Raw genomic sequence first — 19,666 nt, 5'->3', positions numbered from 1 at the left:
CCACCATATTTATGGGGTATTTATATGGATTCACTAGATAATCTCGAAATACTGAAATGTCGAATTTCAGTATTTCGAGACTGTATAGTCGAAATTCGACATACCCGAAAAACCACAACCGTGAAAACCAAAGTCATGACCATACACACACACCCCACCACACAAACACACGCATACATCTACCTAACTACACTACAACAAACAAAACAACACACACAAACACAACGTAACATACAAACACACCTACCCTACCTATAAGCAGGGGGGTAAGCACTCCTGCACCCCCATGAGGGGGGCTGTGCCCCCCCCACCCTACTTATATATACTAACTCCAAGGTTGCACTAAATACACAAACACACACAAACCACCACTACACGCACTAAAATCCTACCCAGTACCCTTACATAAACACCACTTGTCTGAATTCCAAGCTAAATCCACAAACCGCACCGCACACCACGAATGCGACACCACGACAGCAGATTCGACATTTCTGCATTCAAGGTAGTGCAGTTCCGCATTACTGCACTTTCAACTATTCAGTCTCGAAATACTGAAATTCAACATTTCAGTATTTCGAGATTGTCTAGTGAACCCATTTATATAAGTATTGATTTATTTGCTTTGATGTTGCTGGTTTTCTTTTCATTTACCTTTGTTTGCTCTTTTTTCTGTAATGTGTTAGTGGTGTCATTGATTCGTCAATTGGAGATGAAATAAGATCATTATATTATTTTATTTATACAAGGAATGCTTTGTTTTTTTTCTGTATTTTCGTTACTTTTCACGCTGTGTGGCACTAGTTTATTGCAAGTTCTCATGACATAACAGATGCTTATTGGCTAGGACCTGCCCATTTCTATTTTTGCACTATTATGTAAAGGCATGACACTTTTTTGGGAGGGGGGTAGGACTGTACTTTTGCTCTATGCTTTTCTTTTCTTTTACACTCTTAATAATAAAGCATAAAACTGAAACAAGCAGTACAAAAACGTACACTGTGGCAGTAAAGCACATATAAATGGCCAGCTGTGTCCTCATGCTGAAGTAATATCAATCTTTGACAGTAAAAGGGATCAACATCTGCCTGGTAAAGCAGAATAAATCATTGATACAGGGGATGACCCATATGCCTCCTGGTACCAGTACTGATGGAGCAAAAAGAGAATTGAATGCTTCAAATGAGCATATGTTAAGGGTAGAAAGAGCTTTTTAAAGCTTCATAACAGAGGCTGAAGCACTGATTTTTTTGGGTGGGAGTCTTAGATTCTTTCTATATACATCACTTGATGGAGAAGTAGGAAAGAGGGATAGTAGCTTCAAGGGAAAGCATATTTGCAGGTAAGAATGTATCTTAAAATTTTATAAAGCTGAATTAAGCATGAGCATTGGAAGAGGGCATAGTTGCTTTCTGGTGGAGCAACAGGAGAGAGGAGAATGTGTAATAACAAAAATGTTGTTTAAGGTGATTGTGTGACTAGGATAAGAAAAAATACAAAAGTTGGAATCCCCCATTTTAATGGGAAAGACCTCCGAGGCCATCAGGACTAAGGGCTTTGCACAGTGGTGAAATGGTGGGTCAGAAATCGCATTTTATTGTGGCTAAAATCATTTGCGCTCTATCTATTTTTCTTTCCCCAGCAAACCAGCAGTGGGGCTATTGTTACTCAGTGCAGGAAGTTTTGTATGTGTTCCAGTGCAGGAAATTCTCACTGTGCTGGTGGTCTACAGCTTTCCCTAGGTTTTGGGCCTTCTTTTACCTAAGTCAGTAGATGACCTTTGGTCATACATGATGCAAGTGAATCCCTTGCTCCTGTAATGTCAGACTTGTTTTTCTGATCATTTTTAAGGGTTCATTCAGCATACATGCCAGTTTATTTGTTTTATTATATACATCTTTGGCTGCAGTACTGGAATGTCTGATCAGCATCATAAGCCAGGTCTCTAAAGGATAACCACCATCCCCTGTCATTATGAACATATGTACTTTGTGCAATGCCATATATTTTCTCAACAGAGTTTTCATTTTTTGTTCATTGACACACATGACTACTGACCCTTTGTATGACCATGTTGGATATGTTCATCAGTTGTCTGTGTAAGCCACATATTCTTCATATATGTGCATTGTGTACATTTCGGATCCCTATCAGTTGATCAAGTTTTCAGAAACTCGGAATTTATATGGTCAAGACCATATGATCAAGGTTTTGACAGTTCGAAGCTTTTGAATGGAGATCACGGTACAGCAAGGATTGGGAAGTTTACCCTTTTCTTGAATGTAGTGCGATCTCAGAGTTATATATAATTTGAAGGGGGTGTTGGAGGTGTCACAGGGGGGCTTGATCCCTTCATAAATATAAAAAAAAAAGTAGATTTTTAATGTTCAAGTTTTTGGAAACTTGACTATATTACCTAGACCTTATGAATTTTAGGTTTCTGAAAACTCGAACATCTGACGTAGATCCTTTATCCTAGATCACATTTCTTGGTGGTTGTGTTATACCATTTGCATGGTGCACAGGTTGTGATAGTTCAAGGAATGTTAATCATCTGGTTAACATAGTTTAAGTATTTTCACTGTTGGGGGCCTTGTAGTTACATGTGTGGGGTCATTGGTACCAAGCACTGTTTGGATGTATGGTGCATTCTTAAACCCAGTTTAGTGATCCACCATCAAACTGTTCTCTATAGTACTTGAAGCCAGTAAATCAGAAGAAAGTACCTTCTTTTTAGTGTTTTACATTCATAAAATAAGGACCATATGACTTGTAGTATGGTTTTAGAAAATTTAGGAGGAAAAAAACATTGGGCGGCCGCGGTGGTGCAGCGGTTAGTGTTGCCACCTCACAGCAAGAGGTTCTCTGGTTCGATCCTTGGTTGGGGTGCCTTCTGTGCGGAGTCAGCATGTCTTCCCTGTGGTCGCGTGGGTTTCCTCCGGGTGCTCCAGTTTCCTCCCTCATCCCAAAGACATGCTGTAGGTGGATTGGACACTCTAAATTGGCCCTAGGCATGAGTGTGTGCGTGTGTGCGCCTTCTGTGGAAGGTTGGGCGCCGGGCTAGCAACTCGACACCGTAAAACTCCACTGCCAGTCATGAGCAGACAGGTGTCTGCTGTGGCGACCTCTAACCGGGAAAAGCCGAAAGAAGAAGAAGGAGGAGGAAAAAACATTAAATTCCATTTACTGTTTATTTATGTGGAGTTCCTGATATAGTATTTTATAAACATAACATGCTTCACATTGTAGACAGTTAAGTCAAACCAGTCTGTATATTCTCATGTTTATGCAGCATATTTAATTGTACTTTTTGTGACGTGTCAGAATCATGTGCTGAGATCTGAACTGCACAAATACTGCAGATGCATACTAGAATGCCTCATATCAACAGGAAACAAGGAGCAGAAATGAATGTTCTTTTGTGAGTAAAATGGGTGGGCTGATAAAAGCAGATATTCCGATGGTGAAAGTAACAGTTTGATAACTTAAGTCTACCTACAACACAACTCAACCGCAAGCAGATGTCACAAAGAGCCACATACAGCCTTCGTAAATAATAATGATGAATTGTATTAAGCCATTACTCCATTGTTGATCATATCATTGTTCATACCAACCTTAATTTGAAATTTCATCTGGAAGAGTGTGCAATAAGATGAAGAGACTGGCTTATGGCTGTAAGATTGTATTTATTTATTTATTTTTTACAAAAATAACTGAAAGAAGAATCATGCCATTAACTATAACCTCACAAAACAGTTGTGGTAACTGTCAGTGTTCTCCATGTTTTCTCTACACCGAAATTTGTGGTCTGCCGGAAATCTTGGCATGTCAGGCTGATCCATGGCATTACATGTCTGTCCTTCTGAAATGCTCATTTTGCCTGCCTTTGGTGGTAGGTGCAAACAACAGGAACTAAGCCACAAGCTGTCTGCACTTAGCTCCCAAAGTTCTTTGAGCTGCTGCCTGCAGTTTCCCTTTGCGCTTAGTTGCATCTTGCCCCTTGTAGCTAAGTATGATGGTTTCTGAATCCCACCACTACTGCTGTCTGTAAGTGTAATAGATTAAAGTAGTTAACATCATTTTTGTAATCTAGAAGCCAAATTGGATAGTAATATAGTCAAGTTTGAAAGCTTCCATTCTGAAGATACAAAACTGGAGCCTTTGATGACACCTCCATAACATGCCATGCTTGTAAGTTAGTAGTGACTCAGTGCACCTTTTTTAGTAATTAATTTTAATATAATTTATATTTCTCCACTTGTTTGTTATCTTTATGGCTTTACTACCATGTAGTAACAGGAAGAAGCTGCCAGGAATAGTATTACTTTACTCTGTGGCCATGTACTTAAAGAAAAAAGCTGTCAAGAGTACTGCTATAAGTAGGACTTTGTAAAATGGTAGCTAGCTGTACATAACATAAGAGATTATAATTGAGAAACTGGGATTAAGGTTTTGTACAGTAATAGTGTGTATAATTACATGAGCCTACAAATCCATTTGCAGATTGAACTGCTGCTACTTTTCTTGCCTTTGATTAATCCTATACTTCATGTTTTAGCTAGAATAAGTACATGCAGTGGGGCTACAAGCCTGATTATGATGTCCTCCTGTTTCAGATACAGTATGAGAACAGGATTGCTGAGCTCGAGCAGCTGCTGTCCCACAGGCATCCGAGTGCAGCAAAGAAACCCAGTGAAAATGTAGAGGCAGTCAAAGCATTTGAGCAAGAAAAGCATCATCTCATTGAGACCCATCAGGCCACAGTAGCTAATCTTCACCGAGAAGTACAGCGGCTTCGAGATCTTCTTGCCCAAGCTGAACTTAAAATAATGGAAAAAGAATGCCTCAAATCCAAGAAGGCAGATGCAGAACAGATTAATGTGAATAGCAGGATGGACAAACTAAGTCAGGAGTTAATCATGAAAAACAAAGAAATTCAGGAGCTTACCAGAACTGTGGAAAGGCTCCAGAAAGAAAGGAGAACACTACTTTCAGAGCAGAGAAGCCCCAGGGACAGATTAAACACCAGACACAAATTGTCAAAAAAAGTTGGCAAGGATGATGCAGCAGTGAACAGCAAAATAGATTTCAAAGATAAAGACCCTTTCCCTTCAACTTCAGATGAAAAACTTTATCAACCAACTGTCTTTGCTGGTTCCCATATCTCAGAGGTACTGCAGGAAAATGAAAAGCTGAAATCAGAACTAAGGCAGTTGTCTTTGGATGCAGATCAGCAGAGAGTCCAGTTACATGCAGCAGTTGCTAAAGCAGAACAAGATGCCAGACGGTATGTTATAGAAAACAAAGGGTTTTTTTATCAACCAATAGATGCATTTAGTTAATTTAAGCATGTATTTTTCTGTTTTAAATGTACAGTTCTAATGCAGCCTGCATCAGATACATGACTAGATACATAGGCATTTATTGTATGCAGTGATTCCTATCCTACCAGTTACAGCTCATAGCCATCTTCTGTTCGTTACTTCCTTCATGGCTTGCATTTTCACACATGGATGCCACTGAGTCCTGGGTGCTAAGAAAATCTTATACGTTATGTTAGTGGGCAAGGTGTCTCATCACCCTAAATAGGTACAGAGAGGATCACATGTCCCTTTGCATTTCAGTTGCCCATTGCCCGTAATACATTTCTGTGACTTACCACTAAATGAAGCTGTCATAAGCATCGACAAACATTATATTTTTCTCCCATAGCTGTACAAAGCTACCACTACTTTAGGTTACAGAGTTCATGCTTTAATAATAACTGGCTGCACAACACAGTCTTTTTGCCCTTGTGCATGAGGTATTCATGCAGCTTATGATCTGAACTCAGATATGCCTCATGTACTAACACATCATGTATTGCTAGATAATGAACAGTGAATGAGTTTCATCTTCATTGTGTCACTCAGAATAACTTTCCCACCCCTTGTACCTAGAGCTTTTTAAAAACAAGTGTTCTTCATGTATACTTTGTCTTATGCAGTTACCAAACAGTAAATAAATTAAAAACAAGAGTACGCTGTGTTTTGTCTGCAGGACCTACACTGGGTGATTGACACTTAGTCACCCAGACTTCAGTCACCAGTCCTTAGTGACAGCCTGCCACGCCAAAATTGAACATTATAAAAGGTAGTCTGATACTGTATTGTATCTTATAAATGTCATATGTACTCTCTAACTTGATACCCACCTGTGCTGCAGGGAGTTGTCAACAGCACTTCCCAAGATTACTTTAAAAACGTTCTTCAATGAATTTACATTATTTTGAAGAAACACAGCACAGGGGTGCCAAATAACCTTCCTCCAACTTTAAAGTTTGTACTTCTTATTACAGAGATTAACTCCCCCCTCCATTTTTTTATACCTGCCAGTCAGTTACAGCTACCAGCATTTCATCTTCCATATACCAATAGCTTGTGACTGGCAGTACTCTGTACCCACATCTGTGATCTGCTCTGACTGAAATCACTGTCTGAAGTCAGATTTTTCATTTCTTGGAGAGTTAGCTTGGTTGCTCTAGGTTTGAGTGGTAAGATATGATGCATCACAGTGCACTCTTTTTGTCATGGATGAGTACTTATTTCAGTTTTCTCCTGTTGCATAATGTATTTATTTTTTAATTTATTTATCCTTTGTTGACTTGGCTAGTCCCACTAAGCTGTTTTCAGGGAATACCTGAAGTGGTATTTGTAGTACGAGTGGAAATTTGGCCAGGACATCAGGGAACTTCCTCTACTCTGTTCGATAGGTGTCATGGGATCTTTAACATTCACCTGAGCTGCCACCAACTCAAGCAGATGGGGCCTCAGTTTAATGTTTCATCTGAAGGATGTCATACTCAGTGTCAGGAATCTATCTATCTTGTGCGGGAATAGAACCCAACACCCTCTGTGTCAAAAGTGAGTGTGCTATCTGTTGCACCACTACCGACAGTTTAGTTTCTGTCAACATGTTGCAGCAAGAATCACAGACAGATTTATTGCAGTGATATGTGAAAAGAGAATTTTTGTACATCGCAGTTATTTGTTGCTGCTAAAAATATACCTGAATGGTGTAAACTTTTTTTGAGTAACACAGGATGTTATGTGATCCTATCTCGCCTACATTCTGAACTGATGGGTTCGGAGCCGATCCCTCGGCTCTGACTCTGCACGCTTATGCTATAGAGCGAGGCCTCTAATTGGCTGAGCTATCTTTATCCCAGGATGCACCACCACTAATCCCCCAGATCTCGTTTGCCGCTAACAAGCTTAGACGTGGTCTCAACATTGGCTGGGCTAAGTACTATTTATTAGGCTTTTCCTGTCACAAATTTCCTTACTTTGAAACCAAAAGCTGTTTTAACAGCTATTGTTTTTATATTAGTGTGTTTGCTGAATTTTTGTTAGTAAATTCGTGAATTTTTTAGTCAGGGAAGGTTTCCCGTTTTTAGTTAGAGGGGCCTTCCCCTGTTACTTTGCTGCTTGTGTATTTTTCTTGGGTCAAGTACCCGTTTAAGTTAGAGGGTCTTGACTCTCTTTCCATTTTTCACTCTTTTTTGTCTGTTTACTGTTAGTGTAAAAAAAAAAAATATATATATATATATATATATATATATATATATAATATTTGTTAAAGTTGTTGTTTTGAACTGTCTTTAACTAAAAGTTTACTGTTGTTCTCTTATATATTGGTTCTTTGGCAAAGCAGTTATGTCGAAAGAACACAAACCCTCCGGGTTTAAGAAATGCACGAGGTGTGGTTTTAAAATGTCCATAACGGACGACCACGCCTCGTGCGTCTATTGCTTAGGTGCTAAGCACTTACAAGAGTCGTGTAGTGTGTGCCACGCGTTCTCTTCTAGAGTCCTCCAGGAGAGGAAAAACAAATTAATCCTCAAGGGATTAATCAAGCCTTCCTTCGAGGAGGCTTTATCTTCCTCTCCGTCTCCTTCTAAAAAGAAGAAAGCGTCGGCTCCGACCAGTCAGTCAGAACCGACTGCTAAAAAATCTAAGCAGACTTCTCCATCGGCTCCACAGACTTCGGAGCCGAGGTCGGAACGGTCCGCCTCGATGCCTCCAGCCTCGACCCCTCTGGTTTCGGAGCCAAGGTCTGGGGCATCGAGAGGCGGGTCACCCTCTTCGGCTCCACTGATATTGGAGCCGATAAGGGTTACTGGCTCAGACTCTTCCCCCTCTGAGCCGAAGTCCTTATCGGCACCGAGGGAAATTTCCTTGAAACCTTCTTCAGAGCCGATAGTTGTGGAGTCCTTTTGGAGCCGGTCCCCGAGCCCTTCGGAGCCGATGGAGAAATCGGTTCGGGCCCGATCGGTATCCTCAAGGTCATCCAAGATGTCTGATTCGGACATCGACAGGGTGCTCCCTCGACTCTTCCAGTCTCCGGTGTTCCAAAAGATGGGTTCGGCTCCAGCCCATTTGGCTTCGGAGCCGATGGTCCACTCCCCTATTGTGGTTCCTCCTCCAACAGCTTCGGCACCGTTGGAGCCGGTGCTGGTGGGACCGGTGGAGGTGTTAGGGTCGGGCCCGACCCTTGCTCCAACTCCGGCTCTTGGGTCGGAGTTCAGTACACGGACTTCTTCCTTCGGCCCTGGGGGGGAGGCTTCGGGATTGATGCTTTTGGTCCCAAGTCTCCCTCTTGGTGCGTCAGCGGCGGGAGTACCGTCCACTGTTGTGGCCACGGAGGTGGTACCCTCCCAGGATTCTGGTGGTCCCGCCTTCAGGGCTATGAGGAGTGCTTTAGCCATATCTTCCTTGGCTACCTCCACGGTTTCCCCAGCTCCTTCCCTACATTTGGAGACTGGGTCGTTGGCAGTTCCCCTGTCCTTAGACAGCGGAACCCCTGGGCCTCAGGTTACCCCCGCTGGGGTTTCTCCCCCTCCTGGAGGTCCTTCTGAAGCCTCTTCGGAGGAACCTCCCAGGAAGAGATCGTGCAAGAGGAAGCACGTTGACTCCCCTGATGAGTCTCTGACATCCGACACTGATCTCGATGATGCAGAAGGGTCCCCCAAGTCGTCCTCGGATGATGTCTCCTTTGCAGACATCCTGGAAGCCCTAAAGCAACGAGGCGGCTGGCAGTCCAAACCTCCCTCTGCTGATGAGTCGGTGTTCCTGAAGGCCTTCGGGGCTCAGCCCTCCGCCTCCTGGGTGTCTCCGCCCTTCGACGAGCTCTTGGATTTGATCTGTCGAAGGGCGTGGGAACACCCAGACTCTGTGGAACCGGTGCCCGCTCGTCCAAACAAATTTCTGTCGGCGCCCCCTGATAGAGAGTTCCTTACTAAAGGTGTGGCTGTAGATGCTTTGGTGGTGGCATCTGCTACCCAGCAAGATGTAGCAGAGGCTTCTACGTCCGTCCATCCTCCTAATAAGGAGTCTAGGAGCATGGATCGGTACGGAAAGCGCACCCTCAGTTCAGCGGCCTTTACACTGAGGTCCTTGAACTACCTTACGCACTTCACCAGGTTTCAGAGGGATCTGATTAAGGAGCTATCCGATACCCTCTTGGGTAACCTGCCTGAGGAGCTGGCCCAGACGGTTGGCTCTCAGCTGGCTACAATGTCGTCCATTTCGAACTCGTCCATGAGGCTCATTTCTTATGCGGCCGAAGGGGCGAGTAGAGCGGCGGGTACAGGCATTGCTCTGCGGAGACAAGCCTGGCTCCATCTGTGTCACTTCGCGGAGGCCTTTAAGTCTTCATTTGCCGACGCCCCCTTTGATGGGTCCTCCCTGTTTGGACCCAAGGTAAAGGACACACTAACCCGCTGTGAACAGGAGGGTAAGACTCTGACTGCCGTAGGGGCATGATTTTCCACTCCATTTCGGCCTTATCCCAAGGCTAAAAGAGGAGGGAAAATGTGGTTCCGTAGATCCCAGAAGCCTTACCCCTCTCAGCAGGAGGGTTCCCCTTCCAGAGGCAGAGGAGGGGGAAATTCTTCCGGAAGATGCCGTCCCAGAGGCGGCAGAGGCCCTCGCAACACTGGAGACCGCGAGTCCTTTCGTGGCTCTTCAGCCTTTCATAGTCCCTGAGGGATTGCCCGGCTGTGCTGCTCTGGAGCCAGTCGGGGGTCGTTTCTCGAAGCACCTAAAGGCCTGGGAAGGTATCACTCAGGACCAATGGGTGCTTCGGATTATCGCCGGAGGTTATTCCATCCCATTCTCTCACCCCCCCCCCCCCGCAGTCCAAAAAAATCCCGGACCCGCCACCCAGTCAATGGGATACCGCAGCCTCAGAAGTTTCAAAGCTGCTGCAAAAAGGAGTCATCCAACCGGTCCCCGCAGACCAGATCGGATTAGGGACTTACTCAAGATTCTTTTTGGTGCCAAAAAAGACCGGGGACTTGAGGCCCATTTTGGACCTCAGCATCCTAAATCGTTCAGTCAGAAAGTCCAAGTTCCGAATGGTCACCCTACAAACCATTCTCCCATTGCTGGAGAAAGGTGTTTGGATGTGCTCCATAGATCTCAAGGACGCTTATTATCATATCATGGTACATCAAGCGTCCAGGAGACATCTGCGCTTCAGCCTAGGAGGCAGTCATTTTCAGTTCCGCGCGCTGCCCTTTGGTCTCACCACAGCCCCCAGGGTGTTCACCAAGTGTTTGGCAGTCGTGACTGCTCACCTGAGAAGTCTAGGATTCCAGGTGTTTCCGTATCTAGACGACTGGCTCCTAACTGCCACCTCCAAGCATCTACTTCTGCGGAGCCTACAAGCCACCATATCACTGGGCAATTCCCTTGGAATCACCTTCAATTGGCCAAAGTCTGTGTTGCTGCCATCTCAACGAATAAGATTCATAGGGGTAGAGATAGACTCAAACCAAATGCGGGTCTACCTACCTACAGACAGGATACAAACCATACAAGCTCAAGTTCGAGCCTTACTTTCAAGATCCAAAGCCCCAGCCAGAATGGTCCTGCAGCTATTGGGATCCATGTCCGCCACGGTTCTTCTAGTCCCCTTGGCAAGGTTGCACATGAGAATTCTCCAGTGGCTTCTCTCAGCTCAGTGGTCCTTTCAGGAACTCCCTCTCAATCACCTTGTATGGATCTCGGAATCTTGCAGACGGGACCTTCGCTGGTGGCTAGTGCCCTCCAACTTGGATCAGGGACGACCCTTTGTTCTACCTCCTCCGGCGGCCACTTTGACCACGGACGCCTCCCAGACGGGGTGGGGGGGGCATTCCCTGGGCAGGTCAGTCCAAGGCAAATGGCATCCGGAAGAGACTTTGCTTCATATCAACATCTTGGAAATGAGGGCAGTACTCCTGTCCCTTCAAGCCCTTCACGATTATCTCCCTCAGGGCGTGATTGCTGTTCACTCAGACAACATGTCAGTTGTCTGGTACCTGAACAAACAGGGAGGGACCAGATCCTATCCTCTTTGCAGAGAAGCCATGAGAGTTTGGGAATGGGCAGTCTCGACCAAACGCTTCCTAGTGGCTACTCACATACCGGGCAAGTCCAATGTCATAGCCGACAGATTGAGCAGAACCATCCTCTCTCCTCACGAATGGTCTCTGAATATGACAGTTGCAAGTCAGATTTTCAGCGAATGGGGAGTTCCGTGTTGCGACCTCTTTGCGACTCCTCTGAATGCGAAGTGCAAAGAATTCTTCTCCCTAACCCCGGCTCCGGGGAAGAGCCCCATGGACGCATTAGTCCATCCTTGGCCCACCGGCTTGCTTTATGCCTTCCCTCCAGTTCCTCTCCTCCCCAGAGTGATTCAAAAGGCATCTCTCTTGGGGAGCAAAATGATCTTAATTGCTCCTTACTGGCCTCGTCAAGTGTGGTTCCCCTACCTTTGGAAGCATGCTCTGGAAGGTCCATGGTTCCTAGACCAGGTCCCAGACCTACTGGTTCATCAGTCGGGACTATTCCACCAGTCCCTACACACCTTAAAATTGACGGCTTGGCTACTCCTCTTCCGACGATAGTCAGGAGTCATACATTAGATCCAGATGTCGTGCACATATTATCTTCGGCCCATAAGTCTGCTACAAAGAAACTGTATTCTAGCAAATGGAAAAGGTTTGCTATTTGGGCTCAACTCCGGGGCCTGGACCCCATTTCTATTCCCGTGACAGAAGTACTAAAATTTCTGACCTCTCTTTTCAATCAAGGCTCTTCAGTTTCTACCATCAAAGTACAATTGGCAGCAATTTCTAATTTTCACGAATCCATAGACCCACCTTTAATGAGCAACAGATTGTGTAAGACCTTCTTGAAGGGTGCTGCTCTATTAAGACCTCCGATTTCTCATCCGGCACCTCCATGGGATCTCGATATAGTGTTACGCGCCTTGACTTCTTTCCCCTTTGAACCGGCAGCTACATGTGATCTAAAGTTTCTATCATGGAAGACAGCTTTTCTGGTGGCGATTACTTCTGCCAGAAGAGTTTCAGAGCTTCAAGCTTTGTCAGTGAAACCCCCGTACTTGGTTTTTCATAAAGACAGAGTATCCCTCAGACCAAATCCTTCCTTTGTTCCTAAAGTTTGTTCTACTTTCTGCTTACAACAATCGTTAGAGCTTCCAGTTTTTTTCCCAAAATACTCTAACAAAGCGGAGTTCATATTCCACACACTAGATGTCCACTGACAGTTACGTTTTTATTTAGACAGGACCAAACAAACAAGGAAAACAGATCAGTTGTTTGTATCCTTTGCAGATAACAAATTGGGCAACGCTGTCACAAAGGTCACTATTGCCAAATGGATCAGGGACTGTATTACTCAAGCTTATATTTATTCTAACAAAGAGCTTACCACCTCTGTCAAGGCTCATTCTACAAGGGCTATGGCTACTTCGGTAGCATTTCATTCTAAGCTTGCTATTAGTGACATTTGTGCTGCGGCTACATGGTCTTCCCGTACACCTTCATTTCCCACTACAAATTAGATGTGGCATCTAGAGGACAAGCTTCATTTGGTTCCACAGTGCTCAGGAGTGTTTTCCAATGAGCCACCCGGGATTTAGGTGCTAGGGACGCTGTCCCATCAGTTCAGAATGTAGGCGAGATAGGATCACATAACATCTTTTAGTTATGTACTCACCATAACTTCAGATGTTTGGGATCCATCTCGCCTACATTCCTAATAACCCACCCTCCTTCCCCCTTCCTTGGAGATCAGAGGATATCAGAAGGTCCGAATCCTGTTGTTTCATCTTGAAACATCTAACAATGTTATATAAACAAGTTATATAATCTAGTTATGCATGTGTGCATGTATGCGGACAAACAAGATCTAGGGGATTAGTGGTGGTGCATCTTGGGATAAAGATAGCTCAGCCAATTAGAGGCCTCGCTCTATAGCATAAGCGTGCCGAGTCAGAGCCGAGGGATCGGCTCCAAACCCATCAGTTCAGAATGTAGGCGAGATGAATCCCAAACATCTGAAGTTATGGTGAGTACATAACTAAAAGTTATTCTCCTTTGGTACTCAAGCCATCCAGCCATCATTTATTTATTTATTTATTAGGTTCAGTGCAAACTTTATCCCCCTCTCACCCCCCTAATGGGCCCATCGCTCTACCGGAAGAATGCAAAGTTCCTGAAATCACAGCTGCACAGGCAAAAAACAAACTCTCCAAAGCCAGGAACACAGCATCCATGGGACCTGACAACATCCCAGGCTGCGTACTGCAAGAACTACAGAATAAACTAGCACCCCACCTAAGTACCATGTTTAATCATAGCCTCACCTCAGGCGCTGTGCCCACTGAATGGTGCACAGCAATGGTTATCCTACTCCACAAAGGGGGAGCCACCACGGACCCCGGGAACTACCGCCCTATTAGCCTGACGAACCTGGTCTGCAAGGCCATAGAACATACCATCATGGAACTTATAAACAAACACACTGGTAATCTCCAAACTCAGGACCCCACCTAGTTCGGGTTTGTAAAAGGCAGATCAGGTCTCCTAAACCTGATAGACTTCTTTGAAGCAGTCACCAAAGCCGTAGACAAGGGTAAGGTGGTTAACGCAGCCTGTTTAGATCTCAACAAGGCTTTTGGCACCATCCCCCACTCTGGAAATATAGATAAACTCACTAAACTAGGTATAAATCCCTATGTCACAAGATGGGTTGCCAACTGGCTCACTGACAGAACCTACAGTGTGAAAGTAGCAGACTCCAAATCCGACTTCAGACCAGTGACAAGTGGAGTACCACAGGGTTCAGTCCTGGGTCCTCTCCTGTTTGGTATCTACTTCTCTGAAGTACAGGCTAACACAGAAGGTCTTTGGCTAATGAAGTTTGCAGATGATTGTAAACTAGGAGCCATAATCGAAACTCCTAATGATGTGGACATCCTACAAAAGGGCCTCACTGAGACAGATGCCTGGTATCAAAGCCATGCATTGTCATCCCCTTTGGTAAAAACTCTGTACCCATGATCTACCTCATAGGTGGTAGTCTATTTAACACCAAAAGTATGATAAGAGTCCTTGGGACACAGGTGGACAGTAGTCTCTCCTTTGATAATCACATTGCCACAGTAGTCAGGAAATCCTACTACGTGGCACACCTCATCACAAAAGGTTTCTCATCCAGGAAAAAAGAGGTCATTGCTCCCCTCTACTTGTCATTCATTAGACCCATTATAGAGTACAATGCCCGTTTTGGCATGTACCGCACAAGACATCTACAGCAACTGGAAAGGCCGCAGAAATACCTCAAAAAGAAGATTACCAGCCTCAAACAGATAAAACTTGAGTAGGGGAAGGGTTCAAGTTGGATGATTACAGAGACAAGACCAAGTGCTATTTAGATGTAGTTTAAGTGTTTTCTTAAATTCGCAAACATTGGAAATATTTCTCAGGGGCAAAGGAAGTTTGTTCCATTGGGTGGCAAGAGAAGAGCTGTAGAGATGCTGCCCAGTAGATTTTTTTAGGTTTGTAAACTTGCAGAAGATATTGGTCGGGGGGGGGGGTGTAGAGGGAGATATGTGCAGAGATACTAGGGCATGTGGAGGGTTTATTCAGGATAAAATGAACAACTAGAAGTTGTGAAAATAAGAAATGAGAAAAAGTGTGAAAATGAGAGTCCACAGAGCTAGGCAATGATGAGAATTAAAGGACAGATTAGCAGTGAGTCTGGCTACCTTGTTGGAGGTAGATTCTAATTTGGAGAGAAATGAAGACTTTTGATTACTTAGAATTTGTGAGCCATAGAAGAGGTTAGGAAGGAGGTAGACATGAGCTAGTGAAATTCTAGAGGCAGGGGTGAGGAACCTTTTATTTCTGTATAGTAAACCAAAGTTTTGGTGAGTTTTCTTAATGTAGTGATTTACCTGTAGATCAAATTTGAGCTGATCATCTGTGATTTCTATTTCATTATTATACTTGTAATATTATATATAACATTATATTATTATAATACGTAATATTATAAATATTAGATTTCTATGAAATCTATAACGTCATATTTGAAATGGTAGATTTCATACCATATACATGGATCTGAAACCACAGTCATAACCCCCTGAAGACCAAGATTTTGTCTTGAAAATAGCAGGTCAGTCAAGTTATTACTTACTACAGTAAGGGGTTGAAATTACACCAATTTGCTAATGTTACTGGGCAGTTTGACAGGTAGATTTCAGGCATTTGTTTTCTTTTCTTAAATTTGTAGAGTTAGTTGGTCATCTTATGACTTATGAAAGCAACCGTGAAGTGATATACTAGTTTCACCCTGTGCTGAAATTACAGTGCTGTTATTTTAACTGAAACAGCTCCAGTTATTTTAAGTGATGAAGAAATATGTTGGGGGTACTTACAGTCATACTCACAAGATGTAGGGCTACAGCATGACAAAATACAAAAGGACTTTATTCAAAAACTAAACTGCTGTGCGTGTGTGGAAAAAGAGAGATAATATTGATGTTTTGAGTCCATCAGAGAAGCAGGAACGTATTTGTTTTCATCAGCACATATAATCATATACATTTTTTTCCTGCTTAAAAACTGTTATTTTGTAAATTTTACTGCATTTTTATCTGTTTTACTAAAAATGCTAAACTACTATTGTATTTAGAGTCATGTGAATGTTTAAACTGCTAAGTGCCCCTTGATGTTGTTAAAGCGCTTTTCTGATGTTAAAATAACTTTTTCTGCTCTGATAGTACTTTGTGAATTTAGTACAGCTACAGCCAGTTTTTGCAAAGTTTATTAGCTGTCTGGGAGGTATAGTAGTTGGTTATTCTGTGGCGGGAAATGATTTGCTGCTAAATTTATAGGGAGTTGGTGTCATTGGCTGAAACTCTAGCTATTTTGTATTGATTTTTTAAGTTTTCCTTCATGTTTGTACCTCAGAGCAACACCTTTTTTTAAAAATGTTTTTATTAAATTTTCATAAAACATAATCACTACAAAATGTGTAGTGAGAAATATATATACATATTTAAAAGTAATAATAAAACAACCTACTCATAAATACAGAAACAAAGAAAATAACTATTTACAAGAGTGTCCATCAGCCTTCTAGTCATTCCTGTTGTTGCATGTCTGTTCAATTCTGGAATTTTTTTTTTATTTTTGCTTGTCAAGCAGTTCTTTAAATTTTGTCCATACATTGAGGCAAGAGGTAATTCTGTTCATTCTCAATCTGATTGTAATCATTTCTAGATGAGCTACTTTGGTTGCAAAACTTATAAATTCTATAAATGAGGGAGTAAATTCATTTTTCCAGTTTTGTGTGATCACTTTTCTGGAGTTGGTCAGTACAGTCCACAATATGTTATATTTTGTTCTTTTAACACAAGTGTGAATAGAGGTATTAAAAAGAATTCATGATTTAGATAAAATAAATGTATCTCCAAAAAATGCCTGTAAAAAAGAATTAATAATAGAGGCTGTACTAAATAGGTATTGTTATTTTCAGTTTTGCACTTTTTACCCCTAGGCAATACCGCATCAATTAAATGCTGACAAAGGTCATCTAGATAAGTAACTGGTTTTATCCCTCTCTGTAGGACTGTGCTCCAGCACAGAAGGCGTGAACTAAAATGAATGTATTTGCAGTGTTGACTAAAATTGTAATTAATTTGATGAGACTTGCATTCTGTACAAGTAAAGTAAAATTAATTAAGCTGCAGTGTAAACTAAAATTTTAATCAATTAAATTAAATTTGAGTCCTCTGCTTGAAGTTCATATTCATTAAATTAAAATAGATAAACAGTCGGCTTGTCTTACATCCAGTCAACAAAATGCATTCTATTTGGAGGAGATGCAAGTACTTAAATAGTATGGAGGAAACTCTTGCAAAAAAAATACACATTCTGTGAACAACACACTCTTCCACAGTGCTCCACTCAAGCACACAATAAATTATTTTATGCTGTAAAAAATCCCTTACATAAGCCCCCTACATTTATTAAGGCTAGATCTCAGTGAAAGCCAGACACCACATCTTCCACTGGTACATCCACAACAATGAGTTTCCAGAACATATCTCAAATCCACTACTCCAAACCATCAGATAAAATGTCCTAGTGATCAATAAATCTGGAGTCAAACACAACAATTCAGCTTTCCATAGGCTGTGCAAGAGCAGGATGACAGTGAGTTGTTTTTCAAATGCTAGGATCTCTGACATTTCTATGGCCCTTACATCTAACAAGTGCAGTTACAAAATGGTGGTGGTCCATGTGGGGGTAAACAATTTGATACATAAAACCAAAAGGATGATGCAGAGAGACATGTCAGAGCTCTTCACGCATGTTATAAATGCAGGTAAGACCTTGCTCTTAAGTGGAATCCTTCCTCCTCAGAGAATGATGTTGAAGTACAAGGAAAAGATAATTGGCTTCAATAAGCGGCGAAATATCTGGTGTCATTCCAGGGAGATCCAGTATGTGTCAGCCTAGGATACAATGCTTAATAATTCTCTTCTTGGATAATTTAGAATTAATAGATGTTAAGTTGTCAATCTCGCCTTCATTCTTGCTGGATGGGTTCGGAGCCGATCCTCGGCTCCGACTCGGCACTAGCTTTAGCTCGAGAACTCCTTTTACCAGCTCGAGGCAACCCTATATCCCATGATGCAAGGCGGAACTACCTCAGATCTCGTTTGCCGCTTAGCGAAAGAGGTCTCCTTTGCCAGCTGAGGTAAGTTTTTCTTGTTAAATAAGAAAAAAAAGTTAGTTAGGGGTTTATTTTCCCTTCAGTGTCAGGTTAGCCTGTATTTAGTACAGCCCACCCTATTCCCTTCCTTTTTTAAACTTTTAATATAGTTTTTTCTGTGAAAGTTTTAGTCAGGCCTAGTTCCCCAAGTTATTCCCTTCCTGTGTGTCTATGTAGGGATTAAGTTGTGTGTTTGTGGGGACTGTGTGTGTATATCCTTTTAGGATGTCTAGGGAAGGCAAGGTCTCAGGCTTCAAGAAGTGTGACCAGTGCTGTCAGAAAATGTCCCTCACAGACGGTCACACTTCTTGTGTGTATTGCCTGGGGCCTTTGCACCTGCAGGACTCCTGTGCGTTGTGTCATGCCTTTAGCCAGCGAGTCCTGCAGGAAAGGAGGAACAAACTGATCCTCCGAGGTTTGTTGAAACCTGAAGGTTCTCCTCCTAAGCAAGGGGCAGGAAAACCTCTTAAGCCACCGAAGGCTCAGGCTACAGTGTCTAAGCCTCCTCCGGTGGCTCGCCCGTCGAGCCGACATCGCCGGCTGGAACCGATGCTTCTTCTGCCAGAGTAGTGGGTTCGGTGCCGGCCGGCTCCGATACCCTGACTACTGTTGCATTGTCGGCTCCGGCTGGAGCCGACACTTTATCCAGCCTCGGCTCCATCTGGGGTTCAAGGGACTTCGGCTCCGATGGCTCCGGCCCGCAAGAGATCCCGGTCCCCTTCGATACTAAGTATCCACTCGGCCCGGGTCTCCTCTTTGTCGGAGCGAGCCATCGGAGCCGATCTTCGAGATCTTCCAGGCTGTCTGACCACGATTTGGAGAGGGTGGTAAGCAGGCTGTTGAAGTCTCAGGCACTGGCCTAAATGCTCCATAGCCCGTCTCAACAGACTTCGGCTACAGCCCCAATTCTTGAGATTCCTCCTCCGACTCCACACCAGAGTTCGGAGCCGGAGCTTCTTGGGACAGCGACTGTTTCGATGCCGAGCCGATACATCCTTCGCTCCGTCATCCTCGGCTCCGATCTCCTCCTTGAGACTTTCCTTGGAGGGATCCGTCGCCGGGTTTCCACTGTCGGCCCGAGGGGCTAGTGGCATCGGACCCTTGTCCGACCCGCCTCCCTCTCGGAGCTTCGCTTTGGTAAGCTCGGCGCCGACATCTGCCTCGGAGCCTTCTCTCTCCTTGGAGCCGACCATTCCTGTTTCTTCGAGCGGTGTGTTCAGGTCTCCCGGGAGAGGAGCCTTTGAGGTGATGAGGAGTGTCCTGGCCTCTGAGCCTGGTCAGCGGTCTATCCCTCTAGCTCCTCCCTCATCAGTGCCTGCAGAAGCCTCTTGCCAGCCTCTTGCTCTCAGGCCCAGGGATCCATCGCCCCAGGTTTCCCCACTGGGAATTTCCTCCTCTTCCGAGGTTTCTCCTGACCCTGCAGGTGAACCCCCTCGGAAGAGGACGTGTAAGAGGAAACACACAGACTCCCCTGAGTCTACTACATCTGATACCGACTTAGATGAGTCGGAGGGTTCCCTACGGTCCCCCTCTGAGGATGT

General features: G+C 43.8%; 1 protein-coding gene across 2 annotated transcripts in view; it reads left to right on the top strand.

The window, feature by feature from the left end:
• The window catches only part of CEP162 (centrosomal protein 162), a 2,095,315-nt gene that overhangs the window by 1,449,691 nt on the left and 625,958 nt on the right, over positions 1 to 19,666 (top strand). For both annotated transcript variants that reach the window (XM_044066152.1, XM_044066151.1), the window contains one exon: positions 4,620 to 5,290. In XM_044066152.1, the coding sequence (XP_043922087.1) occupies positions 4,620 to 5,290 (671 nt within the window). The remainder of the gene's footprint in view (positions 1 to 4,619; positions 5,291 to 19,666) is intronic.

This window comes from Protopterus annectens, chromosome 1.part0 (genome assembly GCF_019279795.1).
Source record: "Protopterus annectens isolate FY-2018-M chromosome 1.part0, PAN1.0, whole genome shotgun sequence".
NCBI classification, from domain to species: domain Eukaryota; kingdom Metazoa; phylum Chordata; order Ceratodontiformes; family Protopteridae; genus Protopterus; species Protopterus annectens.
Note: the sequence above shows the minus strand (reverse complement) of the source record. Positions and strands in the feature narration are given on the sequence as shown.